This window comes from Antennarius striatus, chromosome 12, assembly GCF_040054535.1.
Source record: "Antennarius striatus isolate MH-2024 chromosome 12, ASM4005453v1, whole genome shotgun sequence".
Classification (NCBI taxonomy): Eukaryota; Metazoa; Chordata; class Actinopteri; order Lophiiformes; family Antennariidae; genus Antennarius; species Antennarius striatus.
The window spans coordinates 7,435,814-7,457,658 of NC_090787.1; the positions used below are offsets into that span (position 1 = coordinate 7,435,814).

General features: G+C 38.5%; 1 protein-coding gene across 1 annotated transcript in view; it reads right to left on the minus strand.

The window, feature by feature from the left end:
• Window positions 1-7,387: 7,387 nt before the first annotated feature.
• Window positions 7,388-21,845, minus strand: part of lrp1bb (low density lipoprotein receptor-related protein 1Bb) — a 235,286-nt gene continuing 220,828 nt past the window's right edge. Inside the window, exons 84-91 of the mRNA XM_068328763.1 lie at window positions 17,927-18,088; window positions 17,205-17,379; window positions 16,785-16,889; window positions 11,515-11,591; window positions 10,889-10,979; window positions 10,515-10,665; window positions 9,689-9,763; window positions 7,388-8,568 (exon numbers count right to left, since the gene is read on the minus strand). Of these exons, the coding sequence (XP_068184864.1) occupies window positions 8,428-8,568; window positions 9,689-9,763; window positions 10,515-10,665; window positions 10,889-10,979; window positions 11,515-11,591; window positions 16,785-16,889; window positions 17,205-17,379; window positions 17,927-18,088 (977 nt within the window). The 3' untranslated portion in view covers window positions 7,388-8,427. The remainder of the gene's footprint in view (window positions 8,569-9,688; window positions 9,764-10,514; window positions 10,666-10,888; window positions 10,980-11,514; window positions 11,592-16,784; window positions 16,890-17,204; window positions 17,380-17,926; window positions 18,089-21,845) is intronic.

A 21,845-nucleotide genomic window follows, 5' to 3' on the forward strand; every position in this document is an offset into this window, starting at 1 on the left:
ATATGAGTCTCAAGACATCTAGGAGGGTCCACAAAATCAACTCTGACTAAATCTATGCAAATGTACCATTTTGTTGGCTCAGTGAAACGTGTGTGTTCTAACTGAAGCTGTTTAGTGTGGCTGGATTAAGTTCGTGTCTTTTTCTCATAATGTTTGTTTTCTTTCTTCTCGGCTATTCAACTCCTCTTTCTTTTCCTCCTTAAAAACACATTTTGTGTTCTGTTTTCCTGACAATGCTTGATGATCTTAGGTGAGAAAGTGTCAGAATTAAGAAGATAAACTGGGCTGTATCCAATCAGCATGTAGTCTTTAGCGCTGTGTGCTGCTATGATCAAGGATCGGCAACAGAATCATTGCAGCGACATAAAAGCTGCCAAAGAAAGAGTGGACCCTCCCATAGATTTACTGGCCAAGCCTACTGAAAGTGCAGCTTTCACCACAGGGATTACAATTCAGCCCCATTTCCCCCTTTAATCCAGTCATTAGTCTGTGTGTTCGAGGACACAGAACATCCTCCACTCCAAGCCGTCTCTTCTGCTTGGAAAAACAAGCTGTTGACCAACACTGAAAATAAAAAAAAAAGTAAACAGTAGTTAAGCTTCAGAGTGTTTTTACAGGTGTTTATAAGAAAGAGCAGGCTTGGATATAAAACTGTGACGGTGACTTCCTAGGTTCAAAAGGGTCAGCGTCTCTACCTCTGACGCTACTGTGATGCATGATTTCAAATAAACGTGTCTCTTAGTTGTTCATGTTTGAGGAGTATTTTAAAATCAAACATTGTTTAGGCAGATACCCTCTAATTATTTACGACTAGACTTAAAGCTTTTCTTTTTCATAAATTTTACAATTAGGGCGGCTTAAGCTGCTAGGTTCTTTTCCTTATAGGCCTACTCTGCTGGAGACTCAACATCAAGAACCACTGAGCTCCTCTCTCCTCCTTCTCTCAGAACCTCTCTGTTAATCCTCCGCCTCTCCGACCTCTCTTTCTCCTAGTCTCCAGTCACACCCTACTAACTCAACTTCTTCCCCAGAGTCTCTGTGCTCTATGTCCTCACAGGTTTTTCTCAGGTTCACCCCTCATCTATCCATCCGCTGTAGACCTGCTCCTCCAAGCCCACCAGTATCACCCTTTATCTATCCATCGGCTGGGGTTCTGCTGCCTTTCTTCCTCCGTGCCACCATACAGTCCATGCAGCTTTACTTGTGCTTTGAATTAACGAACTATATGATGGGGAACATGTATTGAAGACAACAACCCAGGAGTCTGTGAACGCAGCCTGACTTTCCCGTCCCTACTTCAGCACCTGCATCAAATTGCCTAACCATAATCATAAAGACACTGACTATCTGCCTTATCTGCCACTTTCTCTCTCTCTGTTTCTTTCTTCCTCTTACCCTGGCCTTATCTTCATTGTATTTCTTTTCCACCCAACCGGTCAAGGCAGATGGCCTCCCAAAAGAGTCTGGGTCCTTCTTGGAGTTTCTTCTTCAATGAGTTTTTCCCCACCACTGTGACTTATGCTCGCTCTGGAGGGTTCTGGTGGGTTTTTCTGTTTGTTAAAGTGCTTTGAAATGTCTGTTGCTTTATAAATGAAACTTGGTTGATTTAATACAGCTAATCTGTGTTCATAAGACTGAATGATTATATTTTCAATAATACAGGTTTGTGATTATTGCTTGACATTGGAGTGAATGAAAAACATTTTGATCTTGAATAATGAGTGGTTTCAAATTGTACTGTCTTAATCTAGTCTACACCACACAAGACCTCCACATCCAGTTCCTTCATGGCATGGCAATCCATCGGGTACTTTGACAAAATTTTGTTTGTATAAATGAAGACTTTCTTCACACACTGTTTTTTTTTAGTATCCAAGGCTTCATTGTGCTTCATTATCATAAGCTTGAGGTGTGTGCTGAGCAGATGGCAGACGGCTTGTATGGGATCATGTGGGCGAGCAGTTTGTTGATACACTGAAAAAGTGGCCCGTTGTGGCGGGAGGTCATGGAATGGGTGGGCGTAAATTATGGACACATAACAAGCATGTGTATATTATTAAAGGTGGAACACATAGAAACCACAAGGCAATCCTGAGAGATGCTGCTATGACATTCATTCGCTGCCATGTCCATATTTAGCAGAGTAATAATGTTCAATCTTGTTTCACTAGAGTCTGTGCACAACTCCAAGACACTTAAAGCATCCGGGTTCTTTCATGGTTGGGATGTGTCATGTTAAAGGAAGTGTAAAAATGCAGTATTTCACAAAGTCATTAAAGAGAAACAACATTCCACAGTCCCAATTCAGCAACCTGATCAACTCCACACCTAGGACTTCAGTGAGCCAGATTGTTATCTTATAAAATATAAAATTCTAGTATGGATAGAAAAATGTGAGCAAAAAAGAAAGATGTTGCTCGAAGCTGTGTATCAGTGGGGGACAACCTAATAAAAAAAAGAAACTGACCAATAAGTTGCATCAGGACTCGATATTTTCACCATCACAGCAAACTGAAGTCCTGTTGGTACAAACTAAGTAGGTTAAGATAGTTATTAGAGTATAGTATGCCATAGGAAACACTGTTACTGCCATACATTAATAAATTATGAAATCTTCAGAGAAACGTAGTCCATTGGTGCATGTTGAATTTAAACATTTTAAACATCCAAAGGAAGAGTGAAGGAACTTAGACTAATTAGCTGAATTAACTAATAATTCTCGTAAAGAAATTATCAAAATTTCCATCCAATCCCGTACCAAACATCCATCAAATATGAGTTAACCTTTTGAAATGTGTTTGCAGTGGCAGATATAATCATATCAAATGATCTCTCCATATAGGTGGACTTTTTGTGTCTTCTTCATTACAGGCAGAAAACGAGACAAAACTTGATACAAACCAAAAGACAAAATATGGGTGAGGTTCTAGGTCTCCTTATAATAATCTGTGTCAATGTCTTACATAAACCATCACAAATGATGATAGACACTTCAATTCCCTGACAAATTAGTAAGTAAATAATGAGTTGGCATCAGCTGTTTTTCCACTGCTCAATGGTGAAAACTGACATGACACGTGTTAAGTGGATTTAAGTTAGTGTTTGTTTCCATCACCCTGCCCTTCATCTCAGTGTTTGCCTTACAGTGTCTCATTGTCTTTTATAGTGTCTTCTTTCCTCAAACAGCACTCTCCATGCAGACGCAGCATGAGTATGCTGGAGCTGTTCTATATAATGTGAATACGACTCCTGCTGTTATTGATTCTGTCCGAGAGATGAGCCCTCTGGGTTTTTCTGATGTTTATGCAGGAGAATGGTGATGCTTGCTAAGTGGAAAAGAGACAATAAATCAATAGGCAAGGTGAGAGGAGGGGAGTGTGAGGCATCTCTTAGTTCTGGACTAGTTTTCAAATTTCAGTTTTTCTCTTCTTTGAATGCACTTTAAGGGCCGAGTGAGTGGGCTATCGTCGAGTTCTATCGCTGCCGAGCTGGAGGTCTTTATCACTTGGAGTGAATTTCAATGTACCATACACTCATCCCTATGCACTACAACAGGGAAGAACTTCCCTCATTTCTACTTTTATTTGCTTCTTACAACTATTAAATTAGATACAACAAGTTGTTAGAAATAACTTCAGCTAAAAGAATGCACCGAGCAGAGATGTGGATGGGGGTCAAGACCTGAATTGCTTATCACCCCAACTATCCTCTTTTAAGAGAAGTAATTGCTGGTTTTCAAAGGAGTGCTCATAAAGATTTTTTTTCAAGAAGTTTGAATCACTGAAACATTAAGAAATCTATTATCATATATTTTTAGATATGAATAAAATATTCTTTACGGGTAATGTCAGGGAAATTATTCCTGATAAATTCAGAGTTTGGTAATTCTCTGAAGAAATATTAGTTATGGATATGGTGTGATCAATAATTTCTGTCCAATACATACCGCTATGGAGAGAAGAGCACATAGAGAGTGATACTCTGAAAATTGGAACAGTATTTGGCATTTTATACTTGTTCAAGCCCATTCCAAAACCAGATTCAAATATTACAACCGTCATTTGTTTACCTCTGGCTTCCAGGAACCCCCGGCTTCTAGGAAAGGTTATCACCTCCTGTGATTGATCTTTTCTAGGATCAGTGATATGTCCCTTATTGTATTAACAACCCTTTTGTCTCAAGCCAGCATAAATACCATGTCAAACCCCAACAAGGCACAGTGACTTCCACAACTGTAAAACACACATTTTCTCACAATAATCATTCACTTCATGTTAACAGCCACACAAAACTGGTTGTTTCCTGCTCTGCATGTACAAGTTTACTCTTCTCATCCATTAATGAAGCATTAACATTCACTGCTGTAGCATCATGCAACCCCCCCCCCCCCACACACACACACACACACAAATAAAATGTCTGAAAAGTGAGGCTGTACTGAAGTCCACTTGTATATAAGCTTATAAGACTTTATTTTTCATATGATTTATTACAGTACTTTAAACACTTTACTTCTGCATTTTTTTAATCACAAAGTTGAAGTCTTCCTCAATCTACCACCCATTTCATCGGCCCCATCTAGAATAAATTTGATAAAACATACGTGTGTCCAAAAAGAATGAGACATTTGCCTTTCTACCCAATTTTCTATGGTCAAAAAAAAAAAAGTGTATTTCTGTTATATCTATACTAGTGGGAACCTGTGGAAATTCCACAATAAAATAATAATATCAGACTTAGTTTGTTTTCAGTTTTTTTCTTCACTGTCACAAGAAAACAAACCACTGTGTCCAATGAAGCCGTAACGGCTCTGTGTGTGTGGGACGGACAAACGTGAAAACGAAGGCCACTTCAGCGTTATGGTTCAGCCATCTGGGTAGACGTGAGTTCAGTCCTGGTGAATAAAGCATCGGGGTTCCCCACATGACAACGTGAGGTCCGTCACGATCAAAGAATGTAAACCGCTATGTTTGACGAAGCCAAAACGGCTCCGTAAGTGAGAAACATGGACAAATGTGAAGACTGGAGCTAACTCGGCTAGTGGCCCAAACTTCCGGGTAGAGGCCAGCCATTGACATATAATGTGTTTGTTTGCATTATATGTCAATGGACATTAAACAGAAAATAGAGTGTTTTTGTGGTGACGAATGTTTATTTAATTCCACGATTCTCTCAGGAGCTATTGTTCCCGTAATTCCTTCTGGCAGATGTACCGTGATTGGTTGGGTGCTTGATTGACAGACAGTGGGCGGAGTCAAAATGCGTGACAGCATGAGGTTTTCAAGTGAGCTTATTCAAATATATAGATGGGGAAATTAATTTATATTTCAATTTTCTGAACCCATTTATGATCAAGTCAGATACTCTGTCACTGTCATCCATCTGTGACCAGCAGAAAATATTGAGTTTCTGTCCTGTAATTTGCCCTAGGGTGCAAATTTTGTCCGATAATTTTGTCCAATTACCACTGAGAAGCATTATTACTATCAATAAATTCACTAGAGTTACTCTTTCTTTTTTTTTTTGCTCAAGGAAATATAATGATTACTTTGGACCTTTTCGTGGTGTAAATATCAAAGTCTTTTTTTGTTTGCGAGTTAGATGAAAGTTGCGATTTGTTTCAAAAGGAATCCAGATTGTTCAGTGTGTTTAAGGGTAGAGAAAAACACTGACATCTGAAACCTCAGAGCTTTGAGTGGAACAAACAGACATTTATAGCCATATGTTCAGGATCATTTCCATAGCATCCAACGCTTTTCTCTCACATTTTAATTCTACACAATATTACGTGACTATAAAATACAGCAATTACTCAAATCTTGCCTTTGTACGAGTGCATAAAAGACAACATGGCAGTCATTTTGTTGAAAATAAACTGAACATAAGAATGACTTGACGTGCTTGAAGCATATGGATCAGTTCAGAGAACTTGAAGATGAACATTACAACATGACGAGCAGCCCTTGTACCTGTACTACATGCATTCACCATTTAATATTCCTACTTTTCTGCTGCTCAAGTTTTGACAGAAATGTTATACTGAGGTTTCAAATATGCAATGATATGCTGTAAACCCTTGATGGTGCCAGTTGGCATATTCCTGCATTCACATTCTTTATCTGAGAGGCAGCAGTTGCTGCTTTTCACTGAAATTTTTATGTTGTATTTGTGTCTTGATGCGCCATGGTAACTACGATCCCTATAGTCAAGCTACAGATAAGGTGGCAGCCAGTCACAACATTCATTCACAGTTCGAAGCCCATCGCAATTAAACTGTATAACATCACATCACAACCTCACATTAAAACAAACTGAACAGTTGTTTGCTGCAAAATACTTCTGTCAGTTTTTCTCTTTCTGTTTTTATGAGCACAAACGGGTATCTTTGCTTATCAACGACTGAAATCCAGTAGTTTGTAATTTGTGCCATGTATTTTCATCCCAAAATATATGGTCCAAATGGAAGTGACCTTATATTGCCTGATCGACTTATTACTTCCAGAACCCAGAATGAACTTTACAACAGAAAATCAGCAAAGATAAATCCAGTGTTTCATTCAAATTAATTAGTACACTGCATTACTTATTTCACTTTGGTGAGAGCAAAGCCTTTCGCAGCAGTTCTCAGCATAGCTTGTCTCTAATGTTCGATTACATCAAAACAGATTCCTCAGCACATCTCCTGCTCTCCAAGGCAAAAAAAAAAAAAAGATCACCCTGACTGCACAATTTATTTGCAGTGTCCACAAATGCTTTTAAGTTAACATCTATATGGACAAAAGAAACACTCATTTTTAAATCTAAAAATCTATAGGGAAGCTATTTAAAACAGTTAGTGTCTGTGATCGATAGAAAATGAGGAAATCCATCAGAAGAAAATGTTTTCACAGCAGCTTTTGGACCTGTGTCAACATTGATATAATAGCAATGGAGAAGACCATCATTAAAATGCAGTGGGCAGGGTATGCTGGTAGATCAGGCCAGGAGTACAGGCAGAGGGATAAAAGACAGGGGTGTTGCCTTCTGCCTTCTCTGGTTGCTATGGTGAGGGAGGAGGTGAAGTGTGGAAAGACAGCCACTGTAAGTAAAGCAAAGGAGACTGAATTGTCATTCAGTGGGTGGCACTGATACTGTGTCCTCACCATCAGGTAATGAATGGTGTTGGCCTTCCCGCGCACACAGGGAGGGCGACAACGTCCTATCAGCCACCATCTCCTGCACAGCAGGGGAAAGACCCCACATGGATGATTGACCTATCAGGTCAGTTAACAAGTGAACCATAGAAGTATGATGCCTCTAACACACTGATCACTGTTTGAATAGGCAAATTGTTTTTAAGGTGTGATGTATTCTGTTTATGCCATAAGTAAGGGATACAAAGTGGAAATAAGCCAGCTTTATTCAATATTGATTTACAGTTTATATAAAAATTACTTACATTTAATACATTTCTTCAAAATACAAGCAGCCAAACGACATACAAATCAAATACAAAATTATAAAATTTCTTATATTTATCATCTTCCTCTCTAAAGTAACAGATATGTTTTGTAATAACCTTTGTTGCAACTGCCGTAAATCTCCTCCTTGTCAATAGCTTCAATCCGTCAGTGGACATATGAGACCTACAAAAATATGATATTCATTATCTGTATTTTTAGTGTACAGTACAGGATCTGGGAATCTGATTGGAAAACATTCAAAGAAGGCTTCAATCTCTTTCACAAAAAAAGATAACTTCATGTGGTATATTACTTTCATAATGGGCGGATGGAGCTTGACATCCACCAAAATAGAAAACACATAAGACACACCATGTGAGGAAAAATAACATACCGATATTATGGCCTTGACTGGACATCCAGTCAGTAATTAGATAGAGAGAGAAAAAAGAAAAAAAAAACTTCAAAAGTGTCAAACTTCACTGATCAGTAGCAAAGCTCAGTTGCGTCTGTAAGTCATGTGACATGGTAAAATAAAGAAAATTGCTTTATAACAACTCACTTAACTTACATTTGTTCAGAAAAACTGAGCCAACCTGCTTACACTATCTTCACAAAATGACACAGTGTCTGTGTTCCACGTAAACTAGAAACAGGCATGTACAAATTTTAGCACTGCATTTTACACTTAAAACTGTGCACAACTGTGGCTTATGATGTTAATAACATTTTTGCAAATCAGCAGCTTAAGTTCAGTGTCATACAGTATACAGTGTGGTGCTGTATATCCTATGTTTGACAAACATTAGAAAGCAAACGGTAAATGGAAACCAAACCTCTTCGGCACACCAACAAGGACGTTATGCTGATGCTAAACCAGTAAAACCTAAGAGCCTCATAGGAAATAGAAAATTATTTTTTTCCTCCTTCATATTATACATTGTACACTGTGGTAAAAAAAAGAAGTACAAAGTGAAAAGTTAGGCTATGCGGCAGTTTCGTGAATTGTCCCCTCTAGTTTCTTTGGGAGTAGCTCTCTCCGCTCGTCAATACTGATGACTGGCTTCCGACAGTTTTGTCCGTCGATATATATCTTTGCATACACTGGGTTGGAGTAGTTCATGGGCTGCATGGGAAGGGGAAAAAAATAGTCAAAAGTTAATTGTTATAAAACAGATGATGTCCCAAAACTATAGTCATAGTGATAGATTGATTTCCATGTTTTTGAAACAAAGCTGTTTTTCGTCAGTTTGAGTAAAATCCAGATTGTGTGAAATAGTATTCAACTGAAATCCACTATTCATTCTTCTTTCAGCAGGCCCTCACCAATTCTTTACAAAAAATTACCTCACATGACTATACTGCAGTAGAAAGACAATGTGCAACGCAGAATCTGCAAATTTTCACTAAATTTCCATTTGTCCCAATCAAATGGGTCGTATCCCCTCTGCAAACTGTTGGAGTTACTGTTATTTTGTTCCTTTTGCCAGTGATATCAGGTTCATTCATTTAGTTTTGAGCTTACAATTCAAAGAATAAAAAGAAAAAAGAGCTGTTTGGCATTTTTGCAGATGAAGCGTTTTGGGTTGTAGGGCAGGATATTCGCTAGTTGCCAACTTTGTATGGTCGCTGCTCAATGCGCTGTAGGCGGCATGCAGTCCTTTTTGTCTTCAGGGTTTTGTGGGCCAGTGTGTAGAAATCCAAAACAAGTAGCTAAAGGAAACTAAAACAGTCATTGCGATGACAATTGTAAAGTTAGTAAAATAGATGCCCACCATGATAGACATGTTATACTTAAGTGTTGTTTAACATGAAAATATAATATAGCATTTAATAGGACAGCTTTAAAGGAACCTCTGTTATGACGGTTTGATACTGGGGAAAACATCTTTAACTGAAGCCATGCAAAGCAAAACCGTAAAGGAGAGCATTCATGCATATTTAATACATGAATTGTTGCTTCACAAATAGAAAGAAAAAGGTGACAGACAGCAACATGCAGGAATCTTGTCATAAAACCAATACAAGCAGAGAGCTTTCTGTCCCCATTAAAGGAAACTATTCTGGGAGTAGTGTACAGTTGAAGTAGCATTAAACAGCTTCAGGCTTCTAGATTTTTTTTTGTCATTATGAATCTATCAAATGTGGATGACTGCTCAGAGCACACACTGATACACTCAGGATGATGTCTTTTATTTTTATTTTTTTATGAGGACAAAACACATAGTGACATTCAGAAAATTCACCTGTCCAGGTATTACCTCCTTGGGCACAGAATTGATACCCAAGGTACGAGGGTCACTGGATTGTACGCACCAGCCCTGCAACACAAACAGCACCACCTCTGTTGACAGTGGTTATCTGCTTTACGTACAACACGATCAGTCCCAAACTGTGGATAATATGTTAAATTCAATAAAACTGCACTGAATCACACAAGGCCAGAAGTGTGTGGGCGAAAAGGAGTGCTGTGACACACAGAAACTAGTTTAGATTCAAGCCAGTGTCTTTGTTGAAAATACAGACAGACTGGAATGACACTAACAGATGTCAGAGCTGGCATGGAGGGAAGCGGCAGCATTCGGCTTGAAGCAAGTAGTTGTGACGCAGTTATCTCACTGGAAATAAAGTTTCATAACTTACGAGAGTAACAAAGAATTACTTCGATGAAGATTAAATTTTCAATTCCTTTCATCTTTTTTAAAGTGATGGACTATTTACTAAATACATTTCATTAAAGTTTAAGTCAGATGACATTTGACTGAGAATGGTGTGCCATTTGCAACACTCTAATTCAATTACCTGACATTGTCTGACAGTGTAATAAAAACAAAGACATTTCTTTCTCCTGAAATCCATTACAGATTTTATCAAAGCTTCCCTTGCTAAAATAATGTTGCTGGAATTAATAAAAGTTCCAGTGGATAGTCAGGCAGATCGATCATATCACAAAGTTATCAATTATGTAACACTGTCAGACATAGAAAGGTGCAACATGGCCTTTTACACCTACTGTATACATCATAACTGTGTATTGTGATGTCACTTTTACAATGAGTTTAAAAAGTCAACCTTGTGAGGGTCAAGTGTGAAGTTGGGTCGTAGCAGGCTGCCTGCATCAGCGTGGTTGTCGTGGTCCACTTCATACATGTTGTATGATGGGTTTCCGATTTCCACGTTTATCCCGCCGTTGGTCATGGGCTGCCTCTGGACACGTTTTCCCCTGAGGTGTTGAATCATTAGCATCATTAGCCCAAGACATTGCATTTCTTTACCAAAGAAATGCAATGTAAACTGTAGGTGTTCTGCTGAACATTTTCAAACATACTTCATAAAGCACAGTTATTTGTTTCATCTTCAAAGCTGTGAGGTGCTGCATCACTCACCATTTGTTGCAACTTAGAAGCCTCTTTTTTTAACTTACATTTTATTATTTATTTGCGTACCTTTGCCTCCGCCTGCAGATGTAAACACCTGCTACCACCGTCACGATCAAGATTACCAGCAGGACCAGAGGCACAATGATAGCTATGCTCCCTGAGACACACAGAGGAGAGATGGTGTGAAGAGATGAGCTGCGACTGAAGGGAGCTGAGATGGGTTCAGATAGTGACATATTGCAAAAAAAAAGCCGCCCCTTCAAAAATGCATTTTTCTTTTTTAGTCTTTGGTACGTGCACAATTATCTTTACAGCTGCGCAGTGCATATACTGTTTATACCAAAAATATAAAGGCATTGATTATTTAAAAAATGCATTATTCTCAACACCCATGAAAACCTTAGGGATTTCAATGTATTACTATTTCGAACTCATTTAAAGACCTTTTTGTTATTGATCTCTGCAAGGTATGATTTGATTTTAATTAGTTTAACCTGCCTTTCTGAAATTATTATGGGTGTAGGAGTAAATATTTAAAACTGTGTGAACTTCAGGTTTACGTTTAATCATTTGACTGAAAGTGAATTTGAGTGCTGTGCAAATTATGTAGACATTTATTCATGCAGCAAATGAAGGTTTTCAGTGCAAAAATAAATAAATAAAAGAAGACAAAGAAAAGAAAAGCTACCCACCTACGCTGGTGTTGTCTGATCTACTGCTTTTAGGGGCTGGTCTCTCACACTGTGTTCCTGCCCAATTGGCTGAACATCTAAAGGAGGTCACAGAGTAGAAGTAAAACACCATTAGAACGTGTCTTCTAGAAAAAAACCCCAAAAATACCTTTACCAAATATACTACAGTATTATATGACTGCACATGGAACACGTTATGATTCAGTCTTGCTATGAAGTGTTTCGATTCCACATAAACACCACCTGAAGAGAAATCACTATGTGGCCTACATACATATTGTGTCCATAAACAGCATGTATAACTTTAAATATTGAACAATCAGTTTAACAGAAACAAAGGATGGGAGCAGGACAACAAGCCGTCATTTGGTTTGTGTTCCAATAGGAACCGATGGGCGTGATGTATGACCCTTGTTAGAGGAGGTGATATCTAATTTCACGCGACTGACGCAGATGGGTTTGTAAAGCATGAGTGATTCCTTGGGTGCGACTGGATGATGACAGAATGAAATTACTCTAAATTACATGCACTCTAAGAATCAGAACATCAGGCTATCGAAAATAAGAATGCACGCCCATACACGTTGGAAATGAATCATGTCCTCGTAGAACAAAATGTCACAGCGACATGAATTTTAATGGGGGGATGGGGGTGGGGGGCAATGGGGAGTTTGATCTCCTTTGGGAAGCACAAACCATGAAAAGAGTAATTCCTAAAGGAAGGAAGAAATGTGTTTAACCTCTGTTGAAGGCATTAACGATGAACACCGATAACTGGTGACATGTTCAGCCTGGTAAGTCATATGCATCTGTGATGACTGGTCAGCAAGGAACAGATTCAACTTCCCATCATGCACGTGTTGTGAATGCCCACATCACAAAAGGTGGTGTGATGTATTATTTTCCCCGATTCCTGTGTGCCGGGTGATGACTGCAGGAGATGGGTGGATGGGTGGCTGCGAGGGGCGGTAACAGCACTGAGTCAAATAGCAACTGGTAATGTAACATGTGCTGCATCAGCTAATGACTGTTGAAGATATAATTCAAACAGAGGAAATCAAACAGTACATGAAGGCAAAATTAACCGTAGTTACTCTATTACCACTAGTGAAATGAACAAATTCACTATTAAAGCAGTATATAAAGCCTTTTCTTTTAATTTTCTTAGCCACGGCAGTATGACAAATCTACTTCATTTACAATAGGAGGGGGCATACTTATACTTTAGATAGGAAAACACCCCAGATAAAAACAAATGGCTTCTATTAATTCAAGTAAACCTGGGCAAACATAATTCAGTATGATCATAATCTGAACACAGAGTAATCCCTGAGCAGTGCAGTGTTTACATGACCTTATCTTTTCATTCCATTTACTATTACAACCAAACAAGTCATTAAATTATCCAGCATTTATTACATAGGAGGTTGCTACAAGGCAGCACTGTGACAAATACCCCATACATGGAGCGGAGCCTGAAATGCAGCCAGATGAAGTTGGGGTGATAGTGACTACGAAAGAGGGTGAGTGGGCTCTGAATACAGCTGGAGAGGTGAGAAGGACCTACTTGCAGCGTGGTTTGTTAAGAGCTGTTAATGTGCACATCCCCTCATTCTGACAGAAGTAATCGCAGGGGTTGGCCAGCTCATCACAACGTTGGTTCTTGAACCCTGATGTGCAGCTGCAAAACATTTTGTTGGGAGTGATAAAGTGGCCCAGAGAATGGATACTGTTGATCTGTTGGCTACTTGATAAATATCTGACAAAATAATCATTTTTTTCAGCAAGTTCATTTATAAAATATCAGTTAATGTTGTGTCTGTGAGAAAATAAGCAACGGAAATTATTTTCACTTCCATATACAGGTGAGGGAAATATCTGTAAGATAAGATTTGTTTTAGTTGGTTCTTGGTAAATAAGGTACGGTCGCCCCCCGACTCCCCTCACTAAAATAATAACAAGAATCAAAATTATACATCTTCTGTGAATGAAAACAAATTTCAGTTTTAAACGAAATCAGTCAAAACCCACATGCTTTCAGGATAGTTTATGCTAGCGTTGATGGTGAGACATACGAGGGCAGCGAAGAGTCAACATACAGAATAAAATGCAATAAAGCAATAGGCAGTGATGTACCTCTACAGATATCTTCAATAAACACTATCATTTGTACAGAGGTGTTTTTCTCCTACTCTAACCCCAAGACGAAGAGTCTCCTCGTTTCTGTTCGTCACAATGTTCGTCATTGTTCAATTATTGTTATACCCCCCCCCCCCAACAATCTGTAGTGGTACTACTCCTTTACATCTATGTTTGACACAATGCCTGCATCCGGAAACCTGTAGATGTTTTTAGGCTCGAAAGTCATGACCTTTAGTGGAGTCATTTTCATTGTTGCCTTAGTTCAAAAAATAAAACCAAAAAATACTTCCACCCCACTTCCTCTGTTCAGAAGCCTTGTTTTCATTTCAACATCAGTATTAAATTGGTTGTTGATTTTTGCAAATGCTGTGGTTATAGCTGCTATTTCAATCAGCTGTGCTGCTAAACAGGAGGTGTGTTTGTGTTCACATTGTGAGCACAGTAGTTTTGGACCCCTGGGATGAGGATGTTTGCAAGCCTGGGGCAGGAAAAGACAGAGTCAGGAGTGCTGGCAGGGAGCAGCAGGCTGGTGAGCAAACTGTGAAATCAGCCTCAGTAGAAACGTCGGGTTCAAGTTGGGACAGGAGAGGCGTGAAAGAGTTTATGTGTGTGTGTGTGTGTGTGTGTGTGTGTGTGTGTGTGTGTGTGTGTGTGTGTGTGTGTGTGTGTGTGTGTGTGTGTGTGTGTGTGTGTGTGTGTGTGTGTGTATCTGTGTATGCTTGTGTGTGAATACGTGCAGGTATTTCTCTCTATTTCATTTTATTGAACTTTGAGGTCATTTAATTACTGTGTTTTGAATAGGACTTTTACTATTTTTAGCATTTGTTTTAACATCATAAATGTTCAGTTGACTCATAGACATTGGAATCAAAATTACATCAAATGTACTGTAATCATATTAATGTGTCACCATTCAGTCAGTCTTCAAAAGATCTTTCATAAATTTGATCACAAAACACACAATTATACATACATATGTTAATTTAAACAGATGAAATGGAACCAGAACCTTTGGGTTCTGTTCAGTCAGAACCTCATTCATGTTTTTCACAGCTCTACAAATCTGTGGTGAGACCAGCGATGTTGTTTGGTCTAGAGACAGCGTCACTGAGGAAAAGACAGGAGACAGAGCTGGAGGTAGCAGAGATGAAGATGCTGAGGTTCTCTCTGGGAGTGACCAGGAAGGATAGGATCAGGAATGAGTACATCAGAGGGACAACACATGTTAGAGGTTTTGGAGATAAAGTCAGAGAGGCCAGACTGAGATGGTTTGGACATGTCCAGAGGAGAGATAGTGAATATATTGGTAGATGGATGCTGAGTTTTGAACTGCCAGGCAGGAGGCCTGGAGGAAGACCAAAGAGGAGGTTTATGGATGTAGTGAAAGAGGACATGAAGGTAGTTGGTGTGAGAGAAGAGGATGCAGAAGACAGGGTTAGATGGAGGCAACTGATTCGCTGTGGCGACCCCTGAAGGGAAAAGCCCAAAGGAAAGGAAGAACAACAACAAATCAGCTGAGTCACTGAGTAAAAGAAGCCAGTAGAACCAACCTTAGACCAGGCATGAAGGCACAATTTCAACTTGTTTTGAAATTTGCTAAGTAATTTAGACAATAATTGTAACATGTTGAATGGATTTCACGCTGTTGAAATGTAACAGCTTAGAAAAGGGCACAAAATATTTCTAAGTGTGTTGTCATAAGGTATAATTTCTGAAACAAAAACTCACTCTTGTAAAACCAACTAAAACAATAAAGACATTGAATGATAATCTAAAAAAAGAGATCTGTTTAGGGTTTTATCACGGCTTGTTTTCAGCTGCCAAGAAGAGCTTCAAAAAATACACAACAGCAAAAATTAGTCAAATCTTGGAATAATCTTCATCAATTTGAAAACAAATACAATAATTTAGGAATTACAAACATGCAAATACAAATCTGCACCATAAATACATACGACACTTTGCAGAAATGTGAATTGAGGAGACATAAAATGTAGCAACACAGTATTTTTTCTGTAAAATTGTTGTGTTGTATTTAATTTCCTTGTGTTTAAATCTTTGGCCTATACCTTCCTAGGATGCAATGGGTTGAAATCTGTCTCTCAACCTTCATGGTTTTTCATGGCTGCACTGACACATTTGGAAATAGACCACCAACCCTTTTTAGTGTTTAATGCATGAGTTGTCATTACAATCAAAGCAACTCTGCCCTGCCAGTCTTTCACTTTGGGAAGGCTTGATGAAATATACATTTACTCAGAGTATTAAGGTCAAACATTCTGATTTCTTGACACATATATATCTATCATCTCACATAATCCCTGTTCTTTGCTGCAAATAATAAACCACATTATCAGGACCTGTTAACCTCATGAAATCAGATGGGATCATTTGCATAGAAATTGATTCTATCCCTTGGAATTTGTGAACGATGACCACACATTTCAATTTAACTATAGTGGACAATGGGCATTTTAAAAAAAAATAGAGAGTTGGCTTTTGAAATGGATTTCCAATTTCCTCCTTGGAGATAACAGAGCACTGCATGTGATTATAGCTGAGGCATTATTAATCTGTGGACAGCGCTGTGAGTAGTCCTACACAATGGTTTCCTTGCGACTGTCAGTCAAGCTTTTGTCTGTTTTAAGTTTTCAAACCGTTGATTTTCATGTCATGCTCTACCACTGACACATACCTCAGCTTCTTTTTTTAGATGACAAACTTCTAAAACCTACTACTGAAGAGTGTCAGGGAGGCCTAACATCAGCTCTCAACTGCAAGGAGGAACGGTGTGATATGTTCAGAATGTCAAGCTTTGAAACCATTTTTATCTGCCTTAAAACCTTAAGCCACAGTAAGGTGTCACACAGCATAAGATGATGTACTGGCACTCAACCCCCTGCTGCGCCATGGCCTCCACACAGTGACATCAAACCTTCCCTCGACTTAAGGAATTTATTTCCAGAGGAAGACATCAGTCTTGCACTATTCTCCGAGCAGGAGAACGGTATCCCTTGGTGATCTGAGCCCGAGCTTTCTGGGGCACATTTGAATTGAAACATTACTGTACGAGTGTGCAGAGTGGAGAATATTCCGTACTTTCCTTCACCCATTAAGCAGTGACTTACTGACAGAAAGGCAGGTTGGTGTCAGGGTCCAGGTGACAGGTGCCTCCATTGTAGCAATATCCGTCACACAGCTGACAGCTCGGTGCTATTCTGCCATTTGTGCAGCTGCAGGGCGAAGAAAAAAATGGATCCGAGTGACAAGAGGGAAACGAGACTTTCAGTTAAAAAAAAATAAAATTGTCAAACATATGCATTACACAGATGAAGGTTGGGGGATGACCCGGCTGCTAATTTGCTTACATTATGGTAACTTGAATGGCTCTAGGTTATGAAACAATAGTTATACTTAATCATTTCAACTCATGCAGTTAGCAGCCTGCAGCAACACGGAGAAATGACTGTAGAATGTATGTGTTCACATGGCACTATAACAAAAGGAGTCAGTAACAGAATAGTGAGCAAATTACATCAAACCCTTACTTGCAAACCACGTCTCCTGTCTCTTCGTCAATGAGGCAAGGTGCCCCGTGACATCGAAGACACTTATCCATCTCGCACTTGTTCCCCTCAAATCTGGCTGGGCACACACACTCCACATACCCACTGCTGGATAACGTGCAGGCCTTGGAGTTCACACAGTAGTGGTGACAGATGTCTACTCCAGACAAAGACAGGAAGTGAAATGGGGAAGTGGGAACAGAGTTTAAGTCTGTTTGATTGGAATTGTACTGGGCGTTAATGGAAGTTAATTACCCACTTCAAATGACATCTTAGCCACAGATAAAAAAAAACAAAACATATCTCTCCTCGGGCAAAAGGAAGGAAAATACTAATGATGTGCATTGAAATTGTTTTCCCACAAATAATTATGATAAAGCAATGCATAAGAAAATACATTATCGCTTTGCCACAGAAACACCCATAGGTTGTTTGATTTTCTTTGTCAACAAATAGAAGCAAATGCGGTGTTTGTGAAAAGAAAGTCCATTAGGGGTTTGTTTTTGTCCCGCAGTCTGCGTGTGAACTTTGAAAAGCTTATTTCTATAGATTGTATGCAGCATGAACAAATTCAAATCAATGCTTTGTTACAATTGCTCTTGCGGCAAGACTTGAAAGGCTAATGTCAATCACATAAAGGACAAGCACATGATAATAATCATTTGTTGTGTTTACTGCCACCGAGTAATGGCTGCCAGACTCACGGTGAAGACAACGGTCCCCCGTATATTCTCCCAAACAGCGACACACCGGCTGGTTCCCCTGACTGACCTCACATGTTCCCCCATTCAAACAGTAGTTGTCACAAATCCTCCTTTCACAGAAGGACCCAGAGAATCCCAAAGGACAGCGGCATGTCGGCTTACCTAGAAGATAAAGACAGGTAGATGTATAAACAAAGGATCCAAATATATCTGCATTTTTGCTACAGCCATCAAAATGATGGACAAATTGAGCAAAATCGGTAACATATTTTAATCTGTATTTCTATTAAGAATTAAGTATAGAACATTTTTTAAACCATTTCTTCCCACATTACAATGCAGTCATAACCAAACTTTCATTCTTTAGATCTTCAAATGATCCTCCAATGATTTTAACAATCAAAATTCAAGTCAAAAGTGCAAAAAATAACTTTTGACTTAAGGGTTTGAAATAGTTTTAGTTGCAGTCATGAACCTTTTGAGTCTCACTCATCTGTACCTCCTGCACACTCGCATTTTCAAGCTTTTCTTTTTTTAATTTCAAACTTGTAACACAAAAGATATGTTGAAAATGGTGTTAGTGTTAATTCCCATGTAAACCTGCAGTAAAGTGACAACAGAGACTTGTTCTGAACATAAGGAGCATAACTTGATTTACCGAACAGCATGCTGAAATAAAAACAACATAAAACAACCATAACTCTGCTTAGACGCTTCTGTTCATCATTCAAGTATGCAACACTTGAAATATTGCCACATTCACTAAGACAGTGCCAAACGGAAGCAGTGAAAGGCTCGGTAAGAGCAAAGGCAAAAAAAAAAAAAAAAAATCTATCATTCCACCTTTTGACCTTGGATAAATATTCATGAATGGGTTCCCATGATTTCAGATTGGCTCCTATGGAGCTGAGTTCCCTGTGGCCTTTTATTCCTCAGTTCCATTCTCCATCACCATCTAGAGAATTCAAAAATGATTCCTAGTCCATCCAAAATGTACATGTAATTCCTTTTACTGCATTCTAAGCCTGTAAACATTTGATTTCCTGGATAATACACCACAGGGAAACATCTTTAATCAGACGTCGAAGTGATGCCAAGCTGCTTAAAATAACCTTAGTATTTCTATATAGCATTCCAGTGAATTATTTTGATTGTACATACTATAAACCAAAAATTGAGGTAAAAAACCCCCACTTTACAAGTTAAGCCTTATATAAATAAAGTATTTTTCTCGTGGATCCAACAGGATGACATCTGAACTGGCAAAAACACTCAAGTGACTGCTCTAACTGTATGTCTGAGGTTTCTTGGAGTTGCGTATTTGCACACCGAGCAAATACACAGTAAGACAGTATTCATTTGGAGCAGCGTTTCATGGTGGCTGATGATTACAAGAGCGATAGTCACTCTTTTTCTAGCTCTGTTTTGATCTCAGCTTACTTCTGAGGGGAATATCTGGCTACAATCGTTAAAAACTCCACTTTTGCCAGTTTTGTCTCTGCACTGGTTTCTGGGCTGGTAGTGAACAGGCTTATCAGGTGGGTTAGTAAAAGTGTGAAAAAGCTTTAACTTTACAGTTGGAGAAATATTTTTAGCATTCCTCACTATAAATGACAGATGAGCAAGCTGCTGAACCTGCAGTTATTATAAAAATATTGAGTCTAGTAGTTTTAATGTCTCCACAAGTGCACAGAGAAGAGACTGAAATAGATCAGTATGTAAATACAGAGTTTAGCTTCAGGCAGAGATCCATATTCATCAAAATGGTCAGACACGGAATCTAGCTGCTACTAAAATCTTTTCGTTCCATCTCATGAGATGAGATCAGTTATAAGTTCAAATGAGAACCACAAGCTTTTGCCAAGGGCACATACACTGTATAAGTGTGTCCCACTTATTTCTGCCATTTTGGTGAGTCATACGTGCTTTCTATTGTAACCATTATGCTGCTCCTCACTGTACTGAGAAATATGACCTATTGTTAGGTAAAGCAACGCATCTCCATGTAGAAATATTTCCATCACATAAAACTCTTCATATTAATTTGCTGAAACCACACACTGTCCCTGGCAACCACTTTCATACTGGACAACAAAGTTGCAATGGATGCAGGTCTCGTCATATAAGTCACACACACTCTACTTGGCAATTTCATACTCCATCACTCTGTAGCTGGGATAATCAAGGTTTTACACGACAAAGTGAGTCATTCAGCCTCCGGCCTTTCTCTGTTGTTTCAATGGCTGCTGAGGATGTGAGCTTTCAAAACAGGCCGAGCTCACCCAGCTTTGCACTTTTAGCATAGAAGCTTAAAACTACCATTTGCTGAATTATCAGCCATGTGTCCATCAGATGCTAGCAGCTTTCATTTGAAGGGAAGTGAACATTGGTCATAATTTGCAGCTGACCTAAGCTTCAGATTGTTACAAAAAAAAAATAGAATACAGATGTGGATTTTTGTTGTGCAGGTTTGCTCTTGATGCTGTGTAGAAAGCTTTAGCTAAACACTGGTGTGGGCTGAGAGAAAAAGGGGCCTACACCAGCGAGTAGTTTGTGTAGAGAACATGTAATCTCTTCACATGCAAACACTTGGAAAAAAACAAAACAAAAACACAACACCACTGTGCTTCCCCAAGACTTAGTTTATAAGTTAAATTGATCCATATAATTTAAAAAGGTTGCACAGATATTAAAAGATGTCATTCTTTGCATTGGCCATTTTTCCCAGTGGAAAATGCAGATCATGTTTTTGATTATGATATATTATAACCTTTGAGAAATCTCAGTTGGCAGAAAGCACACTTTCATCTTAGTAACCTTACATTGCTGTGGCATGGAGACTAATAAATAATATTTTTCAACAAGTATGGAGGATAAAACCAATTACTTTCTTGCCATATTTTGGATTTTGAATTAATTATAAGTATGTGTAATCTCTATGTTGTACATGAGAAAAGACAATAAACAATAAAACAATACAGTCAGGAGATTGGGAAATTTTCCAGCCAACTATCACCAAGAGTAAATTAGGATCCATTACTTAAATTTAAATCCAAACAAATAAGGCTAAAGGAGAAATCAGCCAATGCATGCATAATCAAAATTCTCTCTGGTGAAGTTATTGTTACAGCAAAACCAAGGTTTTTTTTTTTTTAAATTTTAGTACATTTTCTTCGTGAAGACATTGGAATATTGCCAACGTGGACTCAGTTAAGTAGAATAATAAATAAATAAATTCAAATAGGCTACGTTAGTCCCTTAGATCTCATATTTTTGTTTCAGGTTATCATGAAGTTGTGAATGATTACACTTAAAAGTAACTACTTACAATCAAAAATGACACAAGGAAAATGTAAAAGGACGGGATTTTGTATTTGACCTATATCATGCTATGTATGTAATGTAATTTCCCCTAGGGGATCAATAAAGTGTATCTTCTTCTTCTTCTTCTTCTTCTTCTTATGCAATAAGTCATAACTTAGAGACAAATACATCTGAATTCTAAAATACATCTAAAAAAAAAAAGCATAGCAAAAGTAGAATTACTGTTAGTGTCTGTAATAAAAGTGTGTGTTTTGTGCCAAAAGCTCCATTAGAGTGTGGACAGCCCAGTCAAAGGGACAAAAGAGCAGCAACTCAATGACACCTTGTGTTTTTAGATAAAACTGGATATTTTCTAGTCTACTGTATAATGGAAAGTAAGGCTGCCTTCACTAGAGTGGACAAATAATTTCCCCAATGTGGGATTAATAAAGTTGATTTGAACTTTCATCTTCTTACGTATTTTATTCAGGGCAACCTTGAAAAAGAAAGATTTTGCTTAGTCACGCTCCCCGGTAATGAATCCATTAATCAAGCCAAACACGTAGGCCTTAGTTGTGAATGAAAATAAAAGTCTGATTTTTCCCAGTAGATACCT